At 36.8% G+C, this 22,935-nt stretch overlaps 1 protein-coding gene across 3 annotated transcripts in view; it reads right to left on the bottom strand.

The window, feature by feature from the left end:
• Window positions 1-22,935, bottom strand: part of DDX10 (DEAD-box helicase 10) — a 253,164-nt gene that overhangs the window by 218,635 nt on the left and 11,594 nt on the right. For all 3 annotated transcript variants that reach the window (XM_077893366.1, XM_077893365.1, XM_077893368.1), the window contains 5 exons: window positions 18,032-18,152; window positions 17,092-17,281; window positions 13,147-13,273; window positions 8,955-9,117; window positions 5,539-5,623 (listed from right to left, as the gene is read on the bottom strand). In XM_077893366.1, the coding sequence (XP_077749492.1) occupies window positions 5,539-5,623; window positions 8,955-9,117; window positions 13,147-13,273; window positions 17,092-17,281; window positions 18,032-18,152 (686 nt within the window). The remainder of the gene's footprint in view (window positions 1-5,538; window positions 5,624-8,954; window positions 9,118-13,146; window positions 13,274-17,091; window positions 17,282-18,031; window positions 18,153-22,935) is intronic.

Here is a 22,935-nt window from a genome sequence, read left to right as displayed (position 1 = left end):
GATGGAGTTTGAGTTCCAAATCTAGGTCACAAGACACTGCTGCTTCCCCCTTACGCTTACTCTCTCTGATGAGGCCAGGTGCTATGTTATAAAAAGCCCCACAAAAAGAAAAGCCATGTGGAAGGACCAGAGAGGCACCTGCCAACAAGCAGGGTGAACAAGCTTAGAACAGGATCCACCCCAGTTGAACCTTCAAGTACCCTGTGACACCTTGACCACAGACTTGTAAGGATCCAGATGAGCAGCCAGAGGAATCAAATGAGCCGCACCTAGATTCCTGATTCAGGGAAACTGTGAGATAATATACAGTTCTTGTTTTAGACACTACATTGTGGGGTAATTTGTTATACTGCAGTGGATTAATTAATTTTAGGTAAGCTCTAATTCATGAGTCTGATTTGAGAAAGTAATTGTGTTATCTCAACTGCCAACTCTGTGCAAAATCTGGGTTCTAAGCACTCGGGGTATATCAATTAAGTAGACATATTTCCTTGCCTTTATGTAACTTACATTCTGGTGAAGAGAAAGAGAAACAATGTAATAAAGAAATGCTTAGTATATTTGAAAGCATTAAGTGCTATGGAAAAAAGAAAGTACAGAGTGAAGTGAGGAGGAGTGGCTGGAGCAGGGTTAAGATAGCCAGGTTAAGAAATATAGCCATGCAGATCCTTGAGGAAAAACCATTCCAGCAAAAGAAACAGTAATATAAAAGGATCATGATTGGGGGGTGGGGGGGGTGCAGGGAGGAATATGCTCGGCATGAACAAAACCACTCCACCAGTGTACAGCATGGTACATAGGGGAATTGAAAGGAAGGCTAGAGGAGATTGAATAATATCAAGTTATTGGCTTTTATTCTGAGGGAAAAGGAAGCTATCAGAGCACTGACATGATCTGACTTGTGTTTAAAAGGATCACTCTGCCTGCTGTGTTGAGAACAGACAGCAGGAGAGCAATGAAGAAGCCCTGGAACTCACGGAACTCAACGACTCCTAAAAAAATATCAGCCTACTTATCTACCTCTGTAGCTGTCCTGGCCCTGCTGTATCCCAGTTCAATGCTTCCTGATGCAAAATAAAAAACTGGTTTTGCCCTTTAAAAAAAAAAAAAACAAAACAAAAAAACAAAAAAAAACTTTCAATTCTAAATAGCAACTAGACCAAGGAAGAAGGCCGTGTAAAGAACCATTATCTACCAAGAAGCAGCAGGCTGAAGACAGGATCTTCATAAATCTAACCTAAAGGAATTAAAGCAACAAGAATTTTCACTAGCAAAGATTGCTCCCATCTGATACCTAAGATATTCAGAGTAACCTTCAGTAAATTAAGGCTCACAGAAATTGTCTTTTCACTTTATTTCAATTTACAAAACAATAAAGGGCACTTTAAAAAAATTCTCTTCCTTATCTATTCCATAAAGTACCAGTATTTTCCACAAACCATAAACTCTTCAAAGTTGTCACAGTAGAAATTTTAACTACTTTGCATCTTCATCTTTGCTGTTGATCTAAACTGCTGCCAGTGTGTGATGCAAAGAATTGGCCTCTGCTGCCCCCCAGTGGAACCACCTTCTGCTATCTACATCACACAGTCTGAGATCAGTAAAGTAAGGCTCAGGAGAAATACCACTTCTGAGGAAATTGTTTTACCTTGACTCTGGAAAAAAACAATAGTTACACATATATGAACTCATTTTTTTTAAGTAAGTACTAGGCCCAACATTGGACTTGGACTCATGAACCTGAGATCAAGAGTGTGGCATGCTCTATTGACTGAGCCAGCTAGGCACTGACTCTCACCTTATCTACAGTTACATATAATTCACATCCTCCATCCACAGGCCTGTACTCCCCAAATAAAAGCATTAAAAAAAAAAAAAAAAAAAAGAGTGCGGTGCCTGGGTGGCTCAGTCAGTTAAGTGTCCAACTCTTGATCTCAGCTCAGGTCTTTGATCTCAAGGTTGTGAATTAAAGCACTGCACTGGACCCCACACCAGGCATGGAGCCTACTTTAAAAAATATCTAATTTAAAAACAATTTTTTTTTAAAAGAGGAGTATATACCTACCTTCTATTCCCAATTTTTTTTGTTGTTGCTGTTTTCGAATGGGCATTTGAAATGGAAATTTCAAATTTCCATAAGAAATGGAAAAGCCTTGGGATGCCTGAGTGGCTCAGAGGTTTAGCCTCTGCCTTCTACCCAGGACGTAATCCTGGAGTCTCAGGATAGAGTGCCACATTGGGGTCCCTGCATGGAGCCTGCTTCTCTCTGCCCATGTCTCTGCCTCTCTCTCTGTGTCTCTCATGAATAAATAAAATCTTAAAAAAAAAAGGGGGGGGGGGGATCCCTGGGTGGCGCAGCGGTTTGGTGCCTGCCTTTGGCCAGGGCGCCATCCTGGAGACCCAGGATCAAATCCCACGTCGGGCTCCCGGTGCATGGAGCCTGCTTCTCCCTCTGCCTGTGTCTCTGCCCCTCTCTCTCTCTCTCTCTCTGTGTGACTATCATAAATAACTAAAAAAAAAAAAAAAAAAAGAAATGGAAAAGCCTGGTTTTATGAGTACCAAGAACCTGCAGGCCCTAAAGACAATCATTTTTAAATACAATGCACCTCAGAATACAGCTTAATAAAATTATATTCATATTCCTTGCCTCACTTGTCTCTAAATGAGATCATTCTGTTAAAAGGGGTGTGGATGGCTAAGGAAAAAAGATGAAACTTTTCTCAATACTAAGGATCAAGAGAATTTCAGGTGAATAAATTAAAACAAAGTACTTCAAGACAAGTACCAGAATCACTACTTTCACTTAGCTAAAACACAGAAAAGAAAAACAGATTCCTCAAACCTTAGCTATTTTGATACAAAGCACTGAATTCATTTCTCTCTATTCATATATTATAGCTCAATTCCACAACTAAACACTATCTGGCAACACAGTTTTAATTACAGCATAAACACAAGATTTTAATGAGTTTTAAATTTTAATTTAGCCTTTATCAATTCAATTATCCCGTCTCATGGCCCACGAAACTTTCTAATTATCTGTAAGCCCATTAATGGCAACTTTTAAACTGCTATTTCACTATTTTATTAAACTCAAGAAAAAATAAGCATTGCATATCCTAAACATTTCCACTAACTACTCATCTAAAAGAGCCGATTCAAAACATTTTTAATTGGTTATGAGGGATCAAATAGACTTGTACCTTAAAAATTAATAACAGAAGTTGCATTACAATAGTTTTTCAAATTAGTATTTTCTCTTCAAACACAATTATAATGTTGCTGTACCTACTCTTCATCTCCAATGTCATTAGAACAATTTAATGTTCACCTTGGCATGTTCAACTACATAAAATTTTTAACAACCTCTCAGGAACCAAACACCCTGAAATAACGCCTCTTTGGTGAACTGTTTTCTGATGCAATAAGATGATCCAATCATCTTCATAAAGGAACAATAATTTTAAAATACTATTTAAAAGTGTTCTATAGGGCAGCCTGGGTGACTCAGTGGTTTAGCATCACCTTCAGTCCAGGGCGTGGTCCTGAAGACCCAGGATTGAGTCCCACATCAGGCTCCCTGCAAGGAGCCTGCTTCTCCCTCTGCCTGTGTCTCTGCCTCTTTCTCTCTCTCTCATGAATAAATAAATAAAATCTTAAAATTAATTAATTAAAGTGTTCCATAAAGATACCTGCTTGCCCTATGTCAACACCAAACGGCATAACTAAACAAGTCTACGTGCCCCTGAAGCTATATGTTCGTGAAGGGTCATATTCCACTTTATCTAGAATGCAAATGTGCGTGAGTACATGTACAAATTCATACATGCTACACGTTTACTGAAGAGCATGAAACATTCCACCAACCACTATTTATCACCTTCTGAGTATCTCACTATGTAAGATAACCCAAACGTGTACCCAATACAAAGATCACCGATACACCACCCACCTTCCTATAAAATGGAAAGCAAGATATCTGTTCTACCACTCAGGTCCCATTTCCTCATACCCCATTAGAAATCAAAATGGAAAAAAAAAAAGAAAGAAAATCAAAATGTCATCAGTCTACGGCCAACTGTGTCTGAAGGCACAGTGACACCATATACAGAACCCACTTCTAACTCCATTGCTTGTTCAAAATATATTGTTAATTGCAATACAAAGGCTTACTTTTCACCCTGTAGCATATAAATCCTATTTTTAAATAGCTTTATTTTTCACTATTATACTAGTCTCTCTATTCACACTGATCAAAAGAAATGTGTTTGATTACATTTTGATTATAGCCCATGTTTAATGGCCCACAAAGTAAATGTAAATCGGTCAAAAAATGTTTAAGCAATCAAATATGTTATGAAAATTAAAAATGAAGGAAGAGCTCTGCTTCTTCCTAGGCTGCTAAAAGACTTGAGAAACCTTCATGTCAGCCAAAACATATAAAATTCACCAGATACAACCAAAAAAAAAAAAAAAATCTTTAAAGCGATCCAAAAAACGGGGCACCTGGGTGGCTGAGCGGTTGAGCATCTGCCTTTGGCTCAGGTCATGATCCCAGGGTCCTGGGATCAAGTCCCAGATCAGGCTCTCTGCAGGGTGTCTGCTTCTCCCTCTGTCTCTCTCATAAATAAATTAAATCTTTAAAAAAAAAAAAAAAGCCATCCAAAAACTGTGGATTCAAAGAAATTTAAAATAACTGCACACCAATGAGATTTACCAGATAAACAAGGGACAGGGGACACTTGGGGCTATTTGCTAAACGGGACACAAGGCAAGCCTGCTAGAGAATGGCAGTCATTGCTTGCAAGATGGTTTAAATCTTAGGTCTAGGGCAGCCCCGGTGGCCCAGAAGTTTAGCGCTGCCTCTCAGCCCCAAGTGTGATTCTGGAGACCCAGGATCGAGTCCCACATCAGGCTCCCTACGTGGAGCCTGCTTCTCCCTCTGCCTGTGTCTCTGCCTCTCTCTCTCTCTGTGTGTCTCTCATTAATAAATAAATAAAATCTTTTTTTTTATTTTTTTAAATTTAAAAAATTAAAAAATAAATCTTGGGTCTAAAGATCCTGCCATCCCTGGGAAACCATTCAGCTCAAGTTGCAACTTAAAAATTGGAAGTAACTGTTGGACCATGCAGACCAACAGGTGGTGTCTCTGCCATCATCAAGGATCAATGTCTCACTGACAACCATGTTATAAACATGCATCCAATTACAATGAGAAAGTAAATGGCACAAGGTAAATGCAAAGAAACAGTCCGTCTGTGGCTAATCATAATTACTCATAACCCTATTATTATTTAGGTTGTTTCCAATTCTTAACCATTACAAAAGTCAATAAAATGAACATCTTTACTGAAACTTTCCCCATCTCTGTTTTCTTAAGATCAGTTTCTGAATGTGGAACATGAAACAAAAGGAAGAACTCTCAGGCTTCAATAATCATTGCCAAATGCGACCTAGAAAGATGTTAACCACTTAGCACCCTATCAACAGCGTACATGTCTCAACTGCAACAGCAAAGAAACGAGTGGGCACACCTACCTGGCCGTTCTACCTGCTCTGTGAATGTATGTGTTGGCATCCTCTGGACAATCAAACTGAAGAACCCAATTCACAGCTGGGAAATCTGTATACAAAGAACATCAAGTTAGAAAATCAGTTTCAAGGGGATCCCTAGGTGGCTCAGTGGTTTAGTGCCACCTTCAGCCCAGGGCCTGATGCTGAAGACCCAGGATCGAGTCCCACATCAGGCTCCCTGCATGGAGCCTGCTTCTCCCTCTACCTATGTCTGTTCCTCTGTCTCTCTGTGTCTGTCATGAATAAATAAATAAAATTTAAAAAAATAAAATAATAAAAAATTAAATTAACTGCATGAATCAAGAGATAATAAACAATTCTCCTTTGACAGTGTTTGAATATGAACATTATTTGTATCTGACACAGAACAGATTGCTTTGTGTCAGACAAATAATGAAATACCCTGGTATTTAATAACCTAAAAGAAACCACTTCTCATGACTCCTAGTGAACTATAAAACTTGTTTCCCAATTTAAATGAAACTTTACTTTCCTTGCTATTCCCATCTCCATTTGAATTAATGATGTCTAAGTCCCTTTTCTCATTTCTCAGCAATAATTATGCAGTACACATATCTGGCTACAGAAGTTTTCATTTGTTTCCAGACACCCTGTTCCCAACTCCTTAAAACAACTACCTTTAATCATCTGTGGATTTTACTGTTTGGATTTCAGATCAATTTCTATAACAGAGAAAAGGGCTCAGCACTAAACCAAAACAAAACCAAAAACAATATTGGGGGTACCACAAGAAGAATGATACAGACATAACAAAAGGAAATCTTTTTTTAAGATTTATTTATTTGTGATAGAGAGAGAGAGGCAGAGACACAGGAGGAGGGAGAAGCAGGCTCAATGCCAGGAGCCCAACGTGGGACTCAATCACCGGGACTCCAGGATCGCGCCCTGGGCCAAAGACAGGCGCCAAACCACTGAGCCACCCAGGGATCCCAACAAAAGGAAATATTTGGCAGTTCTTCTAAATTTGGTAAATTAAGAAGCACAGTGTAAGAATATCACTTCAAAATATAAAACTAAATACAAAAAGAAAGACTAACAGAAATTTAAAGAGTTGCTCCTGAAGAGTGAGGAAGTATAGAGCCTACTAGGACTCGTACCTTATTTTTTACCCATGTACATGTGATAATTCATTTAAAAAAAAAAGCTAATAAAGTTTTAAAACGGTACTGGTGTATTCTAAAGAAATTCAAGGATGCTTAAGAACAGAGCGTCAGAATATTCATTGCACATTTTTAGAATAAAAAGACTTCAATGTTCATTATTCCAGGAATGGGTAAATTCATACCATGAGACACTCTACAAAACACACTGGATCTTTATACGTCAACATGGAAAGATCTGGGGTGCCTGGCAGGCTCAGTTGGTGGAGTGATTCTTGATTTTGGGGCTGTGAGTTTGAGCCCCACATTGGATATAGGGATTTCTTAAAAAAAAAAAAAATGAAAAGACTTCAAAAGCCAAGTCCTATATTAGCATATATAACATTGTTCACGTAAACTTTTTATATACTCAATACTTTATGTATTGCCTATCAATACATTCATATAAACTTTTTAAAACAATCTAGAACAGAGGTTTTTGACATTTTTGTACTATAAATAAAGCCTATGAACCCCTTCTCAGAATGTTTTTAAATGCATAAAGTAAAACATAATAGCAAGGAGTTATAAGCTTTTTTATTTACTGAAGTTTCTGATATAGTAATGTATATGCTTGTTTACTAATACATTAGACATCATTGTGGGTCTAATAAGTACCATAATATTGAAGTAGTCCTGAGTATAAATTATACACAAAAATAACTGCAAATACTATAGAGTTATTTCAACCTAGAATTCTATTCCTATCCCAACTATCATTCAAGAATAGAAAATGAAGGATGCCTTGGTGGCGCAGTGGTTGAGTGTCTATCTTTGGCTCAGGGCATGATCCTGGAGTTGCAGAATCGAATCCCACATGGGGCTCCCTGTAAGGAACCTGCTCCTCCCTCTATCTATGTCTGCCTCTCTCTCTGTGCCTCTCATGAATAAATAAATAAAATCTTTAAAAAAAATAGGAAATGTATGTAACAACTCAAATTGACTTCTTGTGCACCCTTACTGAAGCAGCTATAAGAAAATGAGATTTTTAATTTTTTTTAATTAATTTTTTTAAGCAATCTCTATACCCAATGTGGGACACAGACCCACAACCCCAAGACCAAGAGTTACATGCTCCACCAACTGAGCCTGCGAGGCACCCCTAGAGAATGACATTTAAAAATTTTTTAAATGAAATGAGAGAATAAATCAAGAAAGAGGAAGAAAGAGATCTGGATAGAAGCATCTCAGGATAACAAAAATGCAGGAGGATTATGGAGCAACCAGTCTGGATAAGAGTTGGCAATGGAAGGCTGCAAGAGAGAAACAGGCTGTGTTTGAACTGTTAGAAAAGTAATAAGCATGGGACATCTGCTAGGACAGTTAAGAAAAATAATAACTAGGATCACAAACTAAGCAAATCTTAACTATTAACACAAAAGTACAAGATCAGAGACAACTGATACACAATTTCCCTCAGCAAACAATTACATGGCCAAACAAGGTAAATACAAAATGTTGAATTTACTAAAAGTCTTGGATAACAATATAGGCTAGAGAGCTTTAAAAATATATGCATACTTGGCTAAGGCCTTCAGTCACATGGGAATGAACGGATATGATGTCTGAGATATGCTTTAAAATACTCCAAGACAAACAAGCAGACAGGAAGAAAAAGGGGACCACAAAAAAAATCATCACTAAAGCTGGGTAATATTGGGCATATTCTTCATGTGTGTTTAATATCTGCTGCAGTCATTAACAAATAAACTGAAAAATTTAAAATACTACCTATTTTCTTGTCTTATATTCATATCTCTACATCCTGTAATTCACTTCCATACCCCATTCCACAACCACAAAGCTACCAACTGTAAAATAGTATCAATGGGCTTCTAGAAAGCTTCAATACATTATGTTTTTAAATTGAAAACACTTGGTAAAAAAAAATTGACTTCAAATTTTCTTGTTAAGTTGTCATATTTTACCAAGTTTCCAATTTTCAAAGAAACAAGAGTAGTTTTTCCTCCTATCTTTAAACCTTTATCCTCCTTCGATTGTGGGGGGTCCTCAGGATTCTAGAATTATTTTCATAAACAATAAGCAAAGACAAAAATACAACCAAAATTTTCACCAATGTAGCCTTAATTCAATTTACTTGTTTTTCTAAGAAAAAGTGGCCCAATTATTTGAGTGAAACAACTTGAATTCCCAAATCCATCCATTTATAAGCAAATTCTATATCCCATGATCCCAGAATATTTTCTGCTAAGCTCTTACCCAGGCCCCTGGCAGCGATATCAGTAGCAAAGAGCACTGCGGATCTCTTGCGGACAAATTCATTGTAGACTTCCATTCTTCTCATCTGCTGCTGGCGGCCGTGCAGGGCAAGGATAGAGATGCCAGGACGTAGCCGGCAGAACACTCGGTACAGATACTGAACCTGGGCACGAACAGAGAAAGAAGATTGGTTCTTCCAGATAGCAGCAGCACAGCAAGCTGAGATGAACAGCAAAACTGCTTTAAGGAGCACAAGTTTCACTAATTAAAAAAAGCAGAGAAAGGGAAATGCAGTCTAGAATTGAGGTCTTCAAGCATTTTTTGCTCACATTATGTCCTGTGAGAACTTTTTAAAAACTATGCTCCCCTTTTGTTTTCGACTTAATAGCTGACATTTTTCCAAATGTAACTAGTTGCAAAAAATGTAATTTCGGATATATTAAATGTTCAGAATTTAAAATAAACTTCTTATACATGTACCCAGTAGATTCTAAGTAGCAGAGCAATTTGATATCCACAATCATTTTTAAAATATGTAAAAATAATGAAGACCATGGGTCATCTATGTGGCTTAGTTGCTTAAATGTCTGTCTGCCTTGGGCTCAGGTCACAAACACAGCATCCTGGGATGGAGCCCCACATGGGCTCCCTGCTCACAGGGGAGTCTGCTTCTCCCTCCCCCTGGTCTTGTGCTCTCTCGAGCTCTCTTGCTCTCCCTCTCAAATAAATAAAATCTTTAAGAAAATAAATAATAAAAGCCATGCCTGTGTGAAAGAAGGTCCTAAACTTTTCTGTGAACTTAAAACCGCCATAAAAAAAATTAAGTCCTAGAAAAAAATTAAACACAAAATAAACTCCTCAAGACAAAGAAATTTTGCATTTTTTTCCTTCCTGAACTCCTATGTCAACTTTCTGACCCCACAGAATTTTACTTTAATAGTTTAATGCTTCAAAGTCTTTTGATTATCTTAAACTTTTTACAACTTTCTACAATAAAGCATTAAAAATTTTCAGGCTGAGCTACTACTACATTAGTGTAGAACTAACCAGAACAAGTAATGTTAGAATTGGATAAAAAGAAAAACAGAGAGGTGCCTGGATGGCTCAGTCAGTTAAGCGTCTGCCTCCAGCTCAGGTCATGATATCAGGGTCATGGAACTGAGGCCCTGCAGCAGGCTCCCTGCTCAGCAGGGAGTATTCTTGAGATTCTCTCTCTCCATCTCCTTCTGCACCCCCCACATGCATGCTCTCTCTAAATAAATAAATCTTTTTAAAAAACAAAAGGCAAAACAAACTAATAGATAATAATTTTGTTATACAACATTGGATGTTATTACATCTCTTCATATATGGAAGTAAATGGAACTGATTGTTACTTCTCTTTAGTTTAAATGATAACAAATGCAAACTAATTGGTACACTGAGGTAGAGTATCATATTATTTTATTCCTATTTTCTCTAATATGCATGTTAGGAAAATCTCTTCACAAAAATACAGAACACGTACTGGAAGAACTGTGGTACACTGTTGGTGGGAACACAAACTGGTATAGCCACTGTGGAAAATAGTGTGGAGGTGGGCAGCCCTGGTGGCTCAGCGGTTTAGCGCCACCTTCAGCCCAGGGTATGATCCTGGGGACCCAGGATCGGGTTCCATGTCAGGCTCCCGGGATGGAGCCTGTTTCTCCCTCTGCCTGTGTCTCTGCCTCTCTCTCTCTCTCTGATGAATAAATAAATAAATAAAATCTCTAAAAAAAAAAATAGTGTGGAGGCTCCTCAAAAAATTAAAAATAGAATTACCAAATGATCCAGCAATTCCACTACAGGGTATTTACCCAAAGTAAACAAAATACTAACTCAAAAAAATACATGCATCCCTGTTTATTACAGCATTGTTTACAATAGCCAAGACAGGGTAAGCACAGTGTCCCTGCAGAAAAAAATGGATTAAAAATAGGCAATACATATATACAATGGAATATTACTCAGCCATAAAAAAGAATAAGATCTTCCATTTGCAACAACATGGATGGATTTACAAGGTATAATATTAAGTGAAATAAGTCAGAGAAAGATATAAGCCATATGATTTCACGAATGTGGAATTTAAGAGAACAAGCAAACAAAGGCAGAAACAGACAAAAAAACCATACTCTTAAATATGGAGAACTAGTGGTTGCCAGAGGGTGGGTGGGTTAAACAGGTGAAGAAGATTAAGTACACTTACCATGGTGAGCAGTGAGTTAATATACAGAATTACTGAACCACTATATTACACACCTGAAACTAACGTAACTCCATATGTAAAATTATACTGGAATTTTAAAAATAAGTTCAAAAAAAAAGAAAAGAAAATGTACTGGAAAGAACCTTGCTTCATTGAACACCTATATTTCTTTTTTTTTTTTTTTTTAAGATTTTATTTATTCATGAGAGACACAGAGAGAGAGAGAAAGAGGCAGAGACACAGGCAGAGGGAGAAGCAGGCTCCATACAGGGAGCCCGATGCGGGACTTGATCCCAGGACTCCAGGGTCACACTCTGGGATGAAGGCAGCGCTAAAACGCTGAGCCACCCAGGCTGCCCTAAATGCCTATATTTCAAAATGATGATAAAGAAAATTTATAATAATCCATCAACTAGTAAGTCCATTAAGTCTCCCTACAAATTCTAAGTAAAGAATGTAAGCCAACTAAATTTGTTGGCTTGTTCTTAAAGCCATTCACTTTCTAAACAGCAATCCCCCTGGTGCCAGGAAGGTTCTCAGGTCCTAAGACAATGCACCAGTAGGATTAGATATAGTCGGACTTGTGCCTTTCTTTTGCAGTTTTAAAAGGGCTATCATGAAAAGGGTAGAGGAGAAAGGTGAACCTGCAGATGACAGATACAGGTAAACTAAGCTCAAAAAAGTGCATATGTAAACTTAGAGGTGTGAACAGAGTTCATGAAAATTTTTCTGCAGTTTCCATCTCCAGAGTCAAAACTGATTGAATTCTTGCTCTTGAAAAAAACTCACTGAGGCAGATGATTTTCTAAGATCATTCTGGCTAGAATGTACAATAACTATAGGAAAGAAACTGTGAGAATGAAGAGACCAGCCACGAGTAAGAGAAAGGTTAGTATAGCTTAGACTTAGCTGTAGCATGAGGTGTGGTGAGAGGTGGTAGAGGTAATGAGAGTTATCAAAATACTGACAATAAGCTGAAGACAGGCAACAATTAAGGATTCAGTCATTTAGAATGGGGAAGAGATGGGAGGGAATAATCTTCAGGAAATGAAATCTTAAATTGTTCTTATTTTAAACTTGAGACGCCCTCAAGACACTCAACTGGAAATCTCTAGTATTCAAGTGGATACATAACTCTGGGGCTCAGGAGAGTGGTCAGGGCTTGAGATGTCAGTGTGGCAGTTGTTAGAACACAAATGGCATTTAAAGCCATGGAAATGAAGAGGTTTCCTAAAAAAGACAGAGTACAACAGAAAGACCACCACTTATCTTCCCCATAAGCTGGAGGGAAACTTAATGGCATATTTACCACATTAAGTATTCAAAAACCTATAAATCTAGAATCTATCTATTATATGCCAACAACTATATATCCTCAGGTAATCTTAAATATAGAGAGGAAAGTGACATAAAAATCACTTAAGGTGCCTTCTCTTTAAGGGAAGAGACAAGTATTCTTATTTATCACTGAATCCTTCATTCACAGCAAACGGCTAATATTAAACAAATGTGTAACTGCATTAAAGTCATACACACTATAGAATGATAGGGGAGGAACCCACTGATTCTAACAAGGAGTTCCAGAGTATTAGAGAAGGATCCCCAGATGTAACATTTGAGCTTAGCCTCAAAGGACATCCACCACTCCCTCAGCCATTAGTGTAAAGGAATGCAGAGAGGGCATGCCTGAGAGCATCAGGGCATCAAAGCATGGAAATATATAGCATACTCAGTTCAGTATTCATAGAGGGTGGGTGTCAGATTATAAAGACCTGTGGTTCATCTAGCCATTCAATGAATGGTTTGTTCTACCAGTATTCACTGAGGGATACTACACCTGTTTATCATATTCTTTACCATGTCTAGCACTGTATTTATTAAAACAGAAGAAACTGCTATTTATCTAACTGAAACTTGCTATTTTAAAAGGGATGATTCAACATCAATTACTTAATCATTCAGTACCTCTTTACAACTGGAGAAAAATACAATACTTTTCTTCTTCAGGTGGCTTCTCAAAAAGGAATATAACACACTTATTTTTTGCTGCAGCTCACAAACTATGTAGTTCTGTTCCAAAGTGGCAGGGGTGCTTATGGAAATAAGAGGGAAAAAAAACATTAAAAATATGCCATATCAGTTAACTTTAAAATCCAGACCCACCAAAAAAGAAAAAAAAAATTAGGAAACTATTAACAGCAGCATGCCTCTCCAACAAATTTCTCATACATATATACATACACATACTGCCAAAGAGAACTTCTTAGAAATTAAAAATAGAATCAGTTATCACAATTTTGCAAATCATAATGAAATAAAGGATCTAGGCAATAACCATCACTGGCTGCTAAAACTTTAAGGTTAAAAAGCTATCATTCCTGCCGTAAAGGGGTTGTCCATATCAGATTAACATTTTGAAGGCCTCTAGTGCTAATATAAAGCCTGGATTCAGCATAAAACAAAAACAACAGAAGGCATCAGAGAGCAAGCAAGGTGTCTAAGGACTTAAAGTACAGAAAAATAAACAGACATGCCCTGAGGCAAGCCCCAGAGTAATTTCCACTTTTCCTTCAAAGCATTTGGGGGAATCCCTGGGTGGCACAGCAGTTTAGCGCCTGCCTTTGGCCCAGAGCGCGATCCTGGAGACCCGGGATCGAATCCCACGTCGGGCTTCTAGTGCATGGAGCCTGCTTCTCCCTCTGCCTATGTCTCTGCCTCTCTCTCTCTCTGTGTGACTATCATAAATAAAAAAAAAAAAAAAAAAAAGCATCTGCTGATTTGCAAGGCAGGTGTGAGGTGGAATAGCAACCTTCTGCCTAAATACGGCAGTCCAAAATCCCAGAGAGAAGAAACCAAAAAAAAAAAAAAAAAAAACACTGGATCTTAAATTCTTCATTCAATTGTCCCACGAGAAGTGTGACAACTCCTAAACACACACGCACCAAAATGAATGAAAACAAGCAAAAAGCAACAACTGGGAAGCTCAGAGCTGACCAGAGATCCTGGCAGTCTCAGGGCTCTGAAGTTCAGAGCCTGCCAGGATGGAAGTGCTCTGGTAAATACCCACACCTTTCAACTGAGACCTCCAGAAGGTCAATACCCAGCCAGGGCTCTAAGAAGAACAGAAATACAACAGTCCCAGAGTCTAAAAGCCAGGGTAGCCCAGATCAGGGTCATCTGTCCTTACAACATCTACCTGCCAACAAACGAATGAATGAATGAATGAATGATAAATAAATAAATACAATCATTCATGGTTTAACTAAGAATCAAAGATAAGAAAATCCTAAACAATACACAATACCTTCAAAGGAACAAGAAAATTGTAGCTAACTCTGAAATAACAAAAGTTATGTTAGACCAACAGAAAGGTATCTGTGAAGAAAAAACCTGCCAAGATATCCTTCAAGAGTAAAGAAGAAATAAAGAAGTTCTCAGAAAAGTCCAAACAGAATTTTTCCACTAGTAAACCCAAACCCAAAGAATAAAAGGAAATTCTTTTAAGAAATAAAAATATCATAAAGAATAACTATTTGGATAGATCTAAATAAATACTCATGTTTCAAAAAGTAATTACTAACAGCTTATGGAGTTTAAAATGTATGAAACTAAAATACTTCACAATGAAGACACAGTGGAAAGGGGTAAAAACTATTACCTATTATGGTAAGTCACAGGTCAATGAACTAAATTCTCCAGTTGCAAAGGAATTAACCTACCTGATAAAACCATATGGTGCTTACAAAGTCAAATCTATAACATAAGGGCATATATAATGTACAGAGTAAGTGAACAGAGAAAGACTCACCATGCAAACATGAACCTAGAGAAAGCTGCTATAGGGAGACTAAGATCAAACTAGACTTCAAGGCAAAAAGCATTAGTAAAGATAAAGAGCAACATTTCCTAATGGTTAATTACGCTAACAGGAAATGTAATATTACATTTGTATGCACCTAATAACATAAGCTCAGCATATCCATCTTGAATTTGAAATGGTTCATAATTCACCACAGAATTCAACTTATATTCACCGTAAAACAGCAAATTACCATGATCTAAAGACAATTTTTTCTCAAAGGAAAAAAAAATCATTAGAAGCACCATTTCACTACAATAGCAATATAAAGAAAACATACTGGTATACTGTTTCTAAGTATACTCTAATACACAACTTCAGAAAGATCTAACTTTTAAATTACTTTTCTGGTCCTTCACAATTTGAGAGCAGATATTCTATAGTGCCTTAATTTTTTTAAGTGGGAAGCAAATCAAGTTTATTGAACAATAGTACAAAACTCCAAAAGAGGGAGGGGACCCAAGACAGTGGCCCTTAAAGATATTCTTGACTATGATTTTCCTATGGTGTATTAACCAAATTAATAGCTAGAGAAGAAACTTCAATAATGACATGAGACAAAATTCACAAGTCTGCTTTTTGTAGCGCTCTGGTGAACAGGAGATTAGAGAGTGCCACAGTCATTACCATACAGCCTGCAGTTGTCAATTATGTCACTGGAGACATGGTTTCTGAAAGCCCCATTTTTTATAAGTGATGGAACTGCATTTCAAAAATCATTTATAGGGGTGCCTAGGTGGCTCAGTCAGTTAAGTGTCTGACTTTTAGTTTGGGGCAGGTCATGATCTCAGGGTCATGATACTGAGTTCTGCAATGCACTCCACACTCATTGCAGGGTCGATTTGAGATTCTCTCTCTCTCTCCCTCTACCCCTCCCCCCCACTCATGCTCTCTTTCTCTCTAAAACAATAAAATTTTTAAAAAATCATCTATGAAATGTATAGTATTTGCATTCAATTTTTTCTAACTGATCTATAGATAATAGCTCATTGTTATCTACAGAAATTGGCAACAAGGGTACTATGTACAATTAACTTATGCACAGTTTTAGAGACTCCCTAATGATTAAAAAATTCGTGTCCTGTAAAAACACTAAAGAGTCTTGAAAATAGGCAGAAAACAAATAGAAAAAGAACAGAGAAAATCTAAAGACCTAGACAATCTTTAGATTATTAATTGTACCAAGAATTTCAATAGCTATCTCAATACAACCTTATAAACAAGGACCACTGTCTACTCCACTAAGCTAAGGAGTAAACTACCTCAAGAATCTCTTGCTATGCCATTCTCGAGTTCTTGATAACCAAAGATACCAAAGTTCATCCATTAAGATCACCTGGAAGCACGGAGTCTGGCCTCTCCTAAGGCTATCTTTAATCCTAGACATCTATTAGCGGAACCAAGTTAATGTGGACCTCAAGGCCCATATTCCCAACACTTGAAAACTTTCCAAGTGGATAACCCAGCATTTTCCCCAATCTATTTCTTTTTAGACTAACATTTCATAGGAAGAAAGAGAAGTCATGATAGAGATAATGGTAGGGTTGAATCCATATTGAGACCCTGACTAGAAAATATTTCTACAAGTCAGGTATGTTCACAGTCTACAATGATACATACACAAACTTCCACTTGTGTCAAAATACTCTTTAAAATCTATTTCCCAAAAAAATAAATAAATAAATAAAATAAAATAAAATCTATTTCCCCAAACCCATTTCCCACACAGCCACACAACCCCATTGCCCCTCATTTTATGCAGAAGTAGTTATTAATAAATAGCTGTTAACATGTTAACATCTTACAGAAAGATATTTGTTCCTCAGACCACATTTTGAAAAAGACAGCATTAGAGTATTCCAACATTTAAATGTGCATCAAATATTTAAATAATTTTAAATAGTATATTTTATTCTGCTTCCCACAATTCATAACCCATAAAATGATGTCTAGTTTCCTAAAAAAGCATTAATTTAAAATGTTGAATTATTATACTAAAAAGAACATTGATTTTTCTGACTAAATCAAATATGGTTTCAAATAGTACATACCTATATTTTGCTTTTTCATGAACCCAGATATACTCAGGGTTTTTCAAACTCAAGCGTGCAAGGTCCTTTACAGATTTGGTTTGTGTTGCTGAAAAAAGTAAAGTCTGACGTTTCTTGGGAAGATTTTCAATAATAGCATTCATGGTGTCAGCAAAGCCCATATCCAAGATTCTATCTGCTTCATCAAGAACTAAAAAGAGAAAATTCAAGGTGAACTACAGTATTTAAAATATACATTAGGCTAAATGTAATCTAGTATCCTGCACAGGATTCTAGAAGAGAAAAAAAGGGCATTAGTGGAAAAAGTGGTGAAATCCAACTAAAGTCTGTAATTTATATAACGATCAATGTTAATCTTCATTTTAACAAAAGTACCACAGTTGTGTAAGACATTATACATGGAAACTGGGGAGGGGCATAAAGGAACTCCCTGTATTATCACTGCACCTGTAAATCTAGAACTATTCCAAAGTACAGAGCTGTTCAGAAAAAAATAGCTACATTAGGTAATATCATCAAAAAGTGCATATATCTTAAAAGATAAATTCTTAGCAGTGTCAACTACTGAAGTGTCTAATTTCATATACAACTACTTATATTCTTCTGACCATTTTGTTTAAAAAAAGTCTAGTACTCTCTAGGTTTAGAATCCCTATGCCAAAATATTGTTTCAAGTTATTTCTCAGATGTTTTATTACATAAATATTAAGATTAAAAATTTCTATCATTAGGACACCTGCGTGGCTCCATGTTGGGTGCCCCACCGGGAGCCTGCTTCTCCTTCTGCCTATGTCTCTGCGCCTCTCTGTGTGTCTCTCATGAATAAATAAATATTTTAAAAATAAATAAAGGAAAAAATAAAATAAAAATTTGTCATTAAAATTTATGAGGTTTCTCTCCTAGGTCTCAGATTGTTTCATTGGAAATTCATTAGACTCACCTAACATTTGGAGATTGGTAGCATGAAAACATATCGTCTCATCCATGTGTTGAAGAAGTCGACCCGGAGTGCAAACAAGTATATTTATGTTATTGATCCTCTCAGCTTCATGTTTCAGATCCTGAAAACAGTTGTTTCTTTTGATTACACAGACACATCATGAGCAGCCTGTATATCAAAACTATAAAAGCCATCTGCATGTATCATTTCATCATAGCAAGTAGCTATGCTACAAAGAGACAGGATTTCCCCCTTATATTTCTGCAACATGTCCAAATTTCTGGGCAAACAAAAGTCCTAAGTGAAGTCCTAAAGAGCTCAGAGTGCACTAGATTCTTAATTATACCCAGGATTCTGAGGCCAAGAAAAATTTTCTATAAATGCTCCAAGTCTTCAATTCTCTTTACATCTGCCAGAACTGACTTACCATGGAATCACTGCCATTATTTAAGCCAGAACCAGAGGCAGTGGGGAAGCTCTCCAACATCATTCACTGCACTTTGTGGATTGGGGGGTGGGGAGGGGGTGGAAGAGGAAGTGGGCTGAGCACTCTATGTTCTAGAAGTTGTGTCCTTGAAACAAGAACCACAGAATGTTAGTCCTTAAAGATGGGTGACAGGTACATGAATATGTAAGGTTTGTAATGCTACTCTTCCTTTGAGTATGTCTGCATATCAATTCAAGAGTTCAAGTATTATCTTCACAGTCTAGAAGAAACTCCAGTAGAAGCAAGTATTCCAGGTATACTAGAAAGTAGAGCACAAGTTGCACAGCAGGTTCCACCATGAGCTAAAATCAACATTCCTCAAAACCATCTTCTACTCCAAAAAGCTAGAGTATCAGACAAAACTTACTTTAAAACAATGACCATAACAAAAGACAAAAAAAAGGTATTATATAATGATAAAGGTATCAACCCGAAAAGAGGATATAACATTCATAAATATTTTGCACCAAACATAGATGCACCTAAATACAAAAAATATTAACAGACATAAAGGGAGAAATAGATAGCAATACACAAATAGTAGGGGACTTTAAGACCCCACTTACATATGGATTATCTGGACAGAAAACAAATGAGAAAACACTGGACTTAATACATTAGAGGTGCCTGGGTGGCTCAGTTGGTTAATCATCTGCCTTCAGTTCAGGTCATGATCTGAGTCTGGGGATCAAGTCCCACATCTGGTTCCCTGCTCAGTGGGGAGTCTGCTTCTCCCTCTGCCCCCTCCCCTGCTCACATGTGCATGCTCTCTCTCTCAAATGAGTAAATAAAATCTTTAAAAAACAAAAACATCATATCACATCTACTTAACAGGTATATACAAAACATTTCATCTAAAAATTGCAGAATACACATACTTTTCGAGTGTAAATATAACATTCTCCAAAACAGATCACATGTTAAGCCACAAAACAAATCTCAAATTGAAGATTGAAATCATTATCAACCATCACAGTGATACAGGCCTAACTCAAAAAACAAGAAAAATCTCAAGATAAACAATTTAACTTTACACTGACAGGTAACAGAAAATGCATGGCTAAAGCCCCAAGTTATTAGAAGTAAGAACATAAAGATCAGAGTGGAAATAAATGAAACAGAGTCTCAAAAAACAATAGAAGGGGGCACCTGGGTGGCTCAGTCAGTGAAGCATCTGCCTTCAACTCAAGTCATGATCCCGGGGTCCTAGGATCAAGCCCAGTGTTGGGCTCCCTGCTCAGCAGGGAGTCTGCCTGTCCTTCTCCCTCTGCCTCTCTTCTATCTCCTCCTCTCTCTCTCTCTCTCAAATAAAGTCTTTAAAAAAAAAAATAGAATGAAAGCTGGTTTTGTGAAAAGACTTTTTAAAAATTGATAAACTCCTTACCACACTCATCAAGAAAGAGAAAAATCCCCCAAAAAAATTACAAATGAAGTTATAACCAATACCACAGAAATACAAATTATAAAAAACTAGAATTACAACAAGCTGAGAAATCTAGGTAACAACAAATTCCTAAAAACACTCAACTTTCTAAGACTGAATCACAGAGAAATAGATAACCTGAAAAGACAAATTACAAGTAATGAAACAGAATCAATAATTTTAAAACTCCCAAAAAACAAAAGTCCAGGACCAGGCAGCTTCACAGGTAAGTTCTAATATTGAAAGAAGAGTTAGTACCTATCTTCCTCAAACAGCTCCCAAAAATTGAAGAGGAATGCACACTCCCAAACTCATTTCATATGACCAGCATCACCCAGATACCAAAACCAGATAATAACACCACAAAAAAAGAAAACTATAGATCACTATCTCTGATAAACACAGATGTAAAAACCCTCAGCAAAATACTAGCAAACTCAGACTTAATACAATCCGTATCAAAATCCCAACAGCATTTTTCACTGAACTAGAAAAAATAATCCTAAAATTTGTATGGAATCACAAAAGACCTTGAGTAGCCAAAGCAATCTTAAAACAAACAAACAAAAAAAACGGAAGTATCACAATTCCAGATTTCAAGTTATGCTAAAACAGTATGGTATTGGCATAAAAACAGACACACAGATCAAAGGAATAATACCCTGAAATCAACCCACAATGATATGGCTAATTAATTTTTGACAAAGTAGGAAAGACTATCCAATGGAAAAAAATCAATCTAAGAAGTAGTATTGGGAAAACCAGACAGCCACATGCAAAAGAATTAAACTAGAGCTATTTCTTATACCATACACAAAAATAAACTCAAAATGGATTAGAGACCTAAATGTGAGACCTGAAACCATAAAAATTCTTGAAGAGAGCACAGGCAAATCTCTGACATCAGCCATAGCAACATTTTTCTAGATGTGCCTAAGGCAAGTAAAATAAAAGCAAACTACTGAGACTATATCAAAATAAACTACTGAGACTATATCAAAATAAAAAGTTTCTGCACAACAGAAACAATCAACAAAACTAAAAGGCAACCTATGGAATGAGAGAAGATATTTACAAATGACATATCAAATAAGGGTTAGTATCCAATATATAAAGAACGGATACAACTCAATACTCAAATAATCCAATTTAAAAATGGGCAGAAAAACTGTGGAAGGAGCCTCGGTGTCCATCGAAAGATGAATGGATAAAGAAGATGTGGTTTATGTATAACAATGGAATATTACTCAGCCATTAAAAACGACAAATACCCACCATTTGCTTCAACGTGGATGGAACTGGAGGGTATTATGCTGAGTGAAATAAGTCAAACGGAGAAGGACAAAAATTATATGGTCTCATTCATTTGGGGAATATAAATAATAGTGAAAGGGAATAAAGGGGAAAGGAGAAAAAATAAGTGGGAAATATCAGAAAGGGAGACAGAACATGGAAGACTCCTAACTCTGGGAAATGAACTAGGGGTAGTGGAAGGGGAGGAGGGCGGGGGGTGGGGGTGACTGGGTGGAGGGCACTGAGGGGGGCACTTGACGGGATGAGCACTGGGTGTTATTCTGTATGTTGGCAAATTGAACACCAATAAAAAATAAATTTATTATTAAAAAATATAAATAAATAAATAAATAAATAAATAAATAAATAAATAAATAAATAAATAAAAATAAATAAATGGGCAGAAGACCATCATTTTCCCAAAGAGGGACATATAGATAGCCAACAGACACATGAAAAGATGTTTAACATCACTCATCATCAGAGAAATACAAATCAAAACTACAATGAGCTATCTCCTCACACCTGTCAAAATGGCTAAAATCAACAACACGAGAAAACAACAGGTGCTGGTGAGAATGTGGAAGAAGGAAAACACTTTTGCCCTACTGGTTGGAATGCAAACTGGTACAGCCACTTTGGAAAACAGTATGGAGGTTCCACAAAAAGTTAAAAATAAGAGTGCCTAGGTGGCTCAGTTGGCTAAGCACTGGACTCTTGATTTAGACTCTGAGCAGATGATCAAGCCCCACATAGGACTCTGTGCTCAATGCAGAGTCTTCCCTGTCCTTCTCCCTCCACCTCTGCCCCTCCCCCTGCTTGAACATGCACTTACACTCTAATAAATAAAATCTTAAAAAAAAAAATACTAGACAACTTTGTCTAACGAGCTCTTTAAAGAAAAAAGTTAAAAATGGAACTACCCTAGGATCCAGCAATTGCACCATTAGGTATTTACCCAAAGAATACAAAAATACTAATTCAAAAGGATACATGCCCCCTGAATAGAAGCATCATCTATAAATGCCAAATTACGGAAACAGCGCAAGTGTCCACTGATAAAGGATAAATGGATGGATAAAGAAGAGGTGGTATATATATACAATGGAATATTACTCAGCTATAAAAAAGAATGAAATCTTGCCATTTGCAATGACATGGATGGAGCTGATCATGCTAACTGAAATAAGTCTCAGAAAAGCAAACATCATATCCTATCACTCGAATGTGATATTTAAGAAACAAAACAAATGAGCAAAGGAAAAAGAAAGACAAATCAAGAAACAGACTCTTAACTATAGAGGGGAGGTGGGTAGAGAGATGGGGGAACTAAGGGATGGAGGTTAAACAATACACATATGATGAAAATATTTAAATGACAAAAAATAATTAGCAAACCAGATCCAACAATACATCATAAGAATCATACACCACAATCAAGTGAGATTTATTCCACAGATGCAAGAATGGTTCAACATCTGCAAATCAACATGATATACCACATTAACAAAACAAAGTATAATCTCAATAGATGCAGAAAAAGCATATGACCAAATTCAACATCCATTCATGATAAAAACTCTCAACAAAGTGGGTATGGAAGGAATGTACCTCAATAAAATAAAGTCCACATATGACAAATTCAAAACTAACATCATACTCAATGATAAAAAAATCTAAAAACTTTTCCTAGCCAGAGCA

This window comes from Canis aureus, chromosome 3 (assembly GCF_053574225.1).
Source record: "Canis aureus isolate CA01 chromosome 3, VMU_Caureus_v.1.0, whole genome shotgun sequence".
Classification (NCBI taxonomy): domain Eukaryota; kingdom Metazoa; phylum Chordata; class Mammalia; order Carnivora; family Canidae; genus Canis; species Canis aureus.
This window is presented reverse-complemented; position numbering and strand designations above follow the sequence as displayed.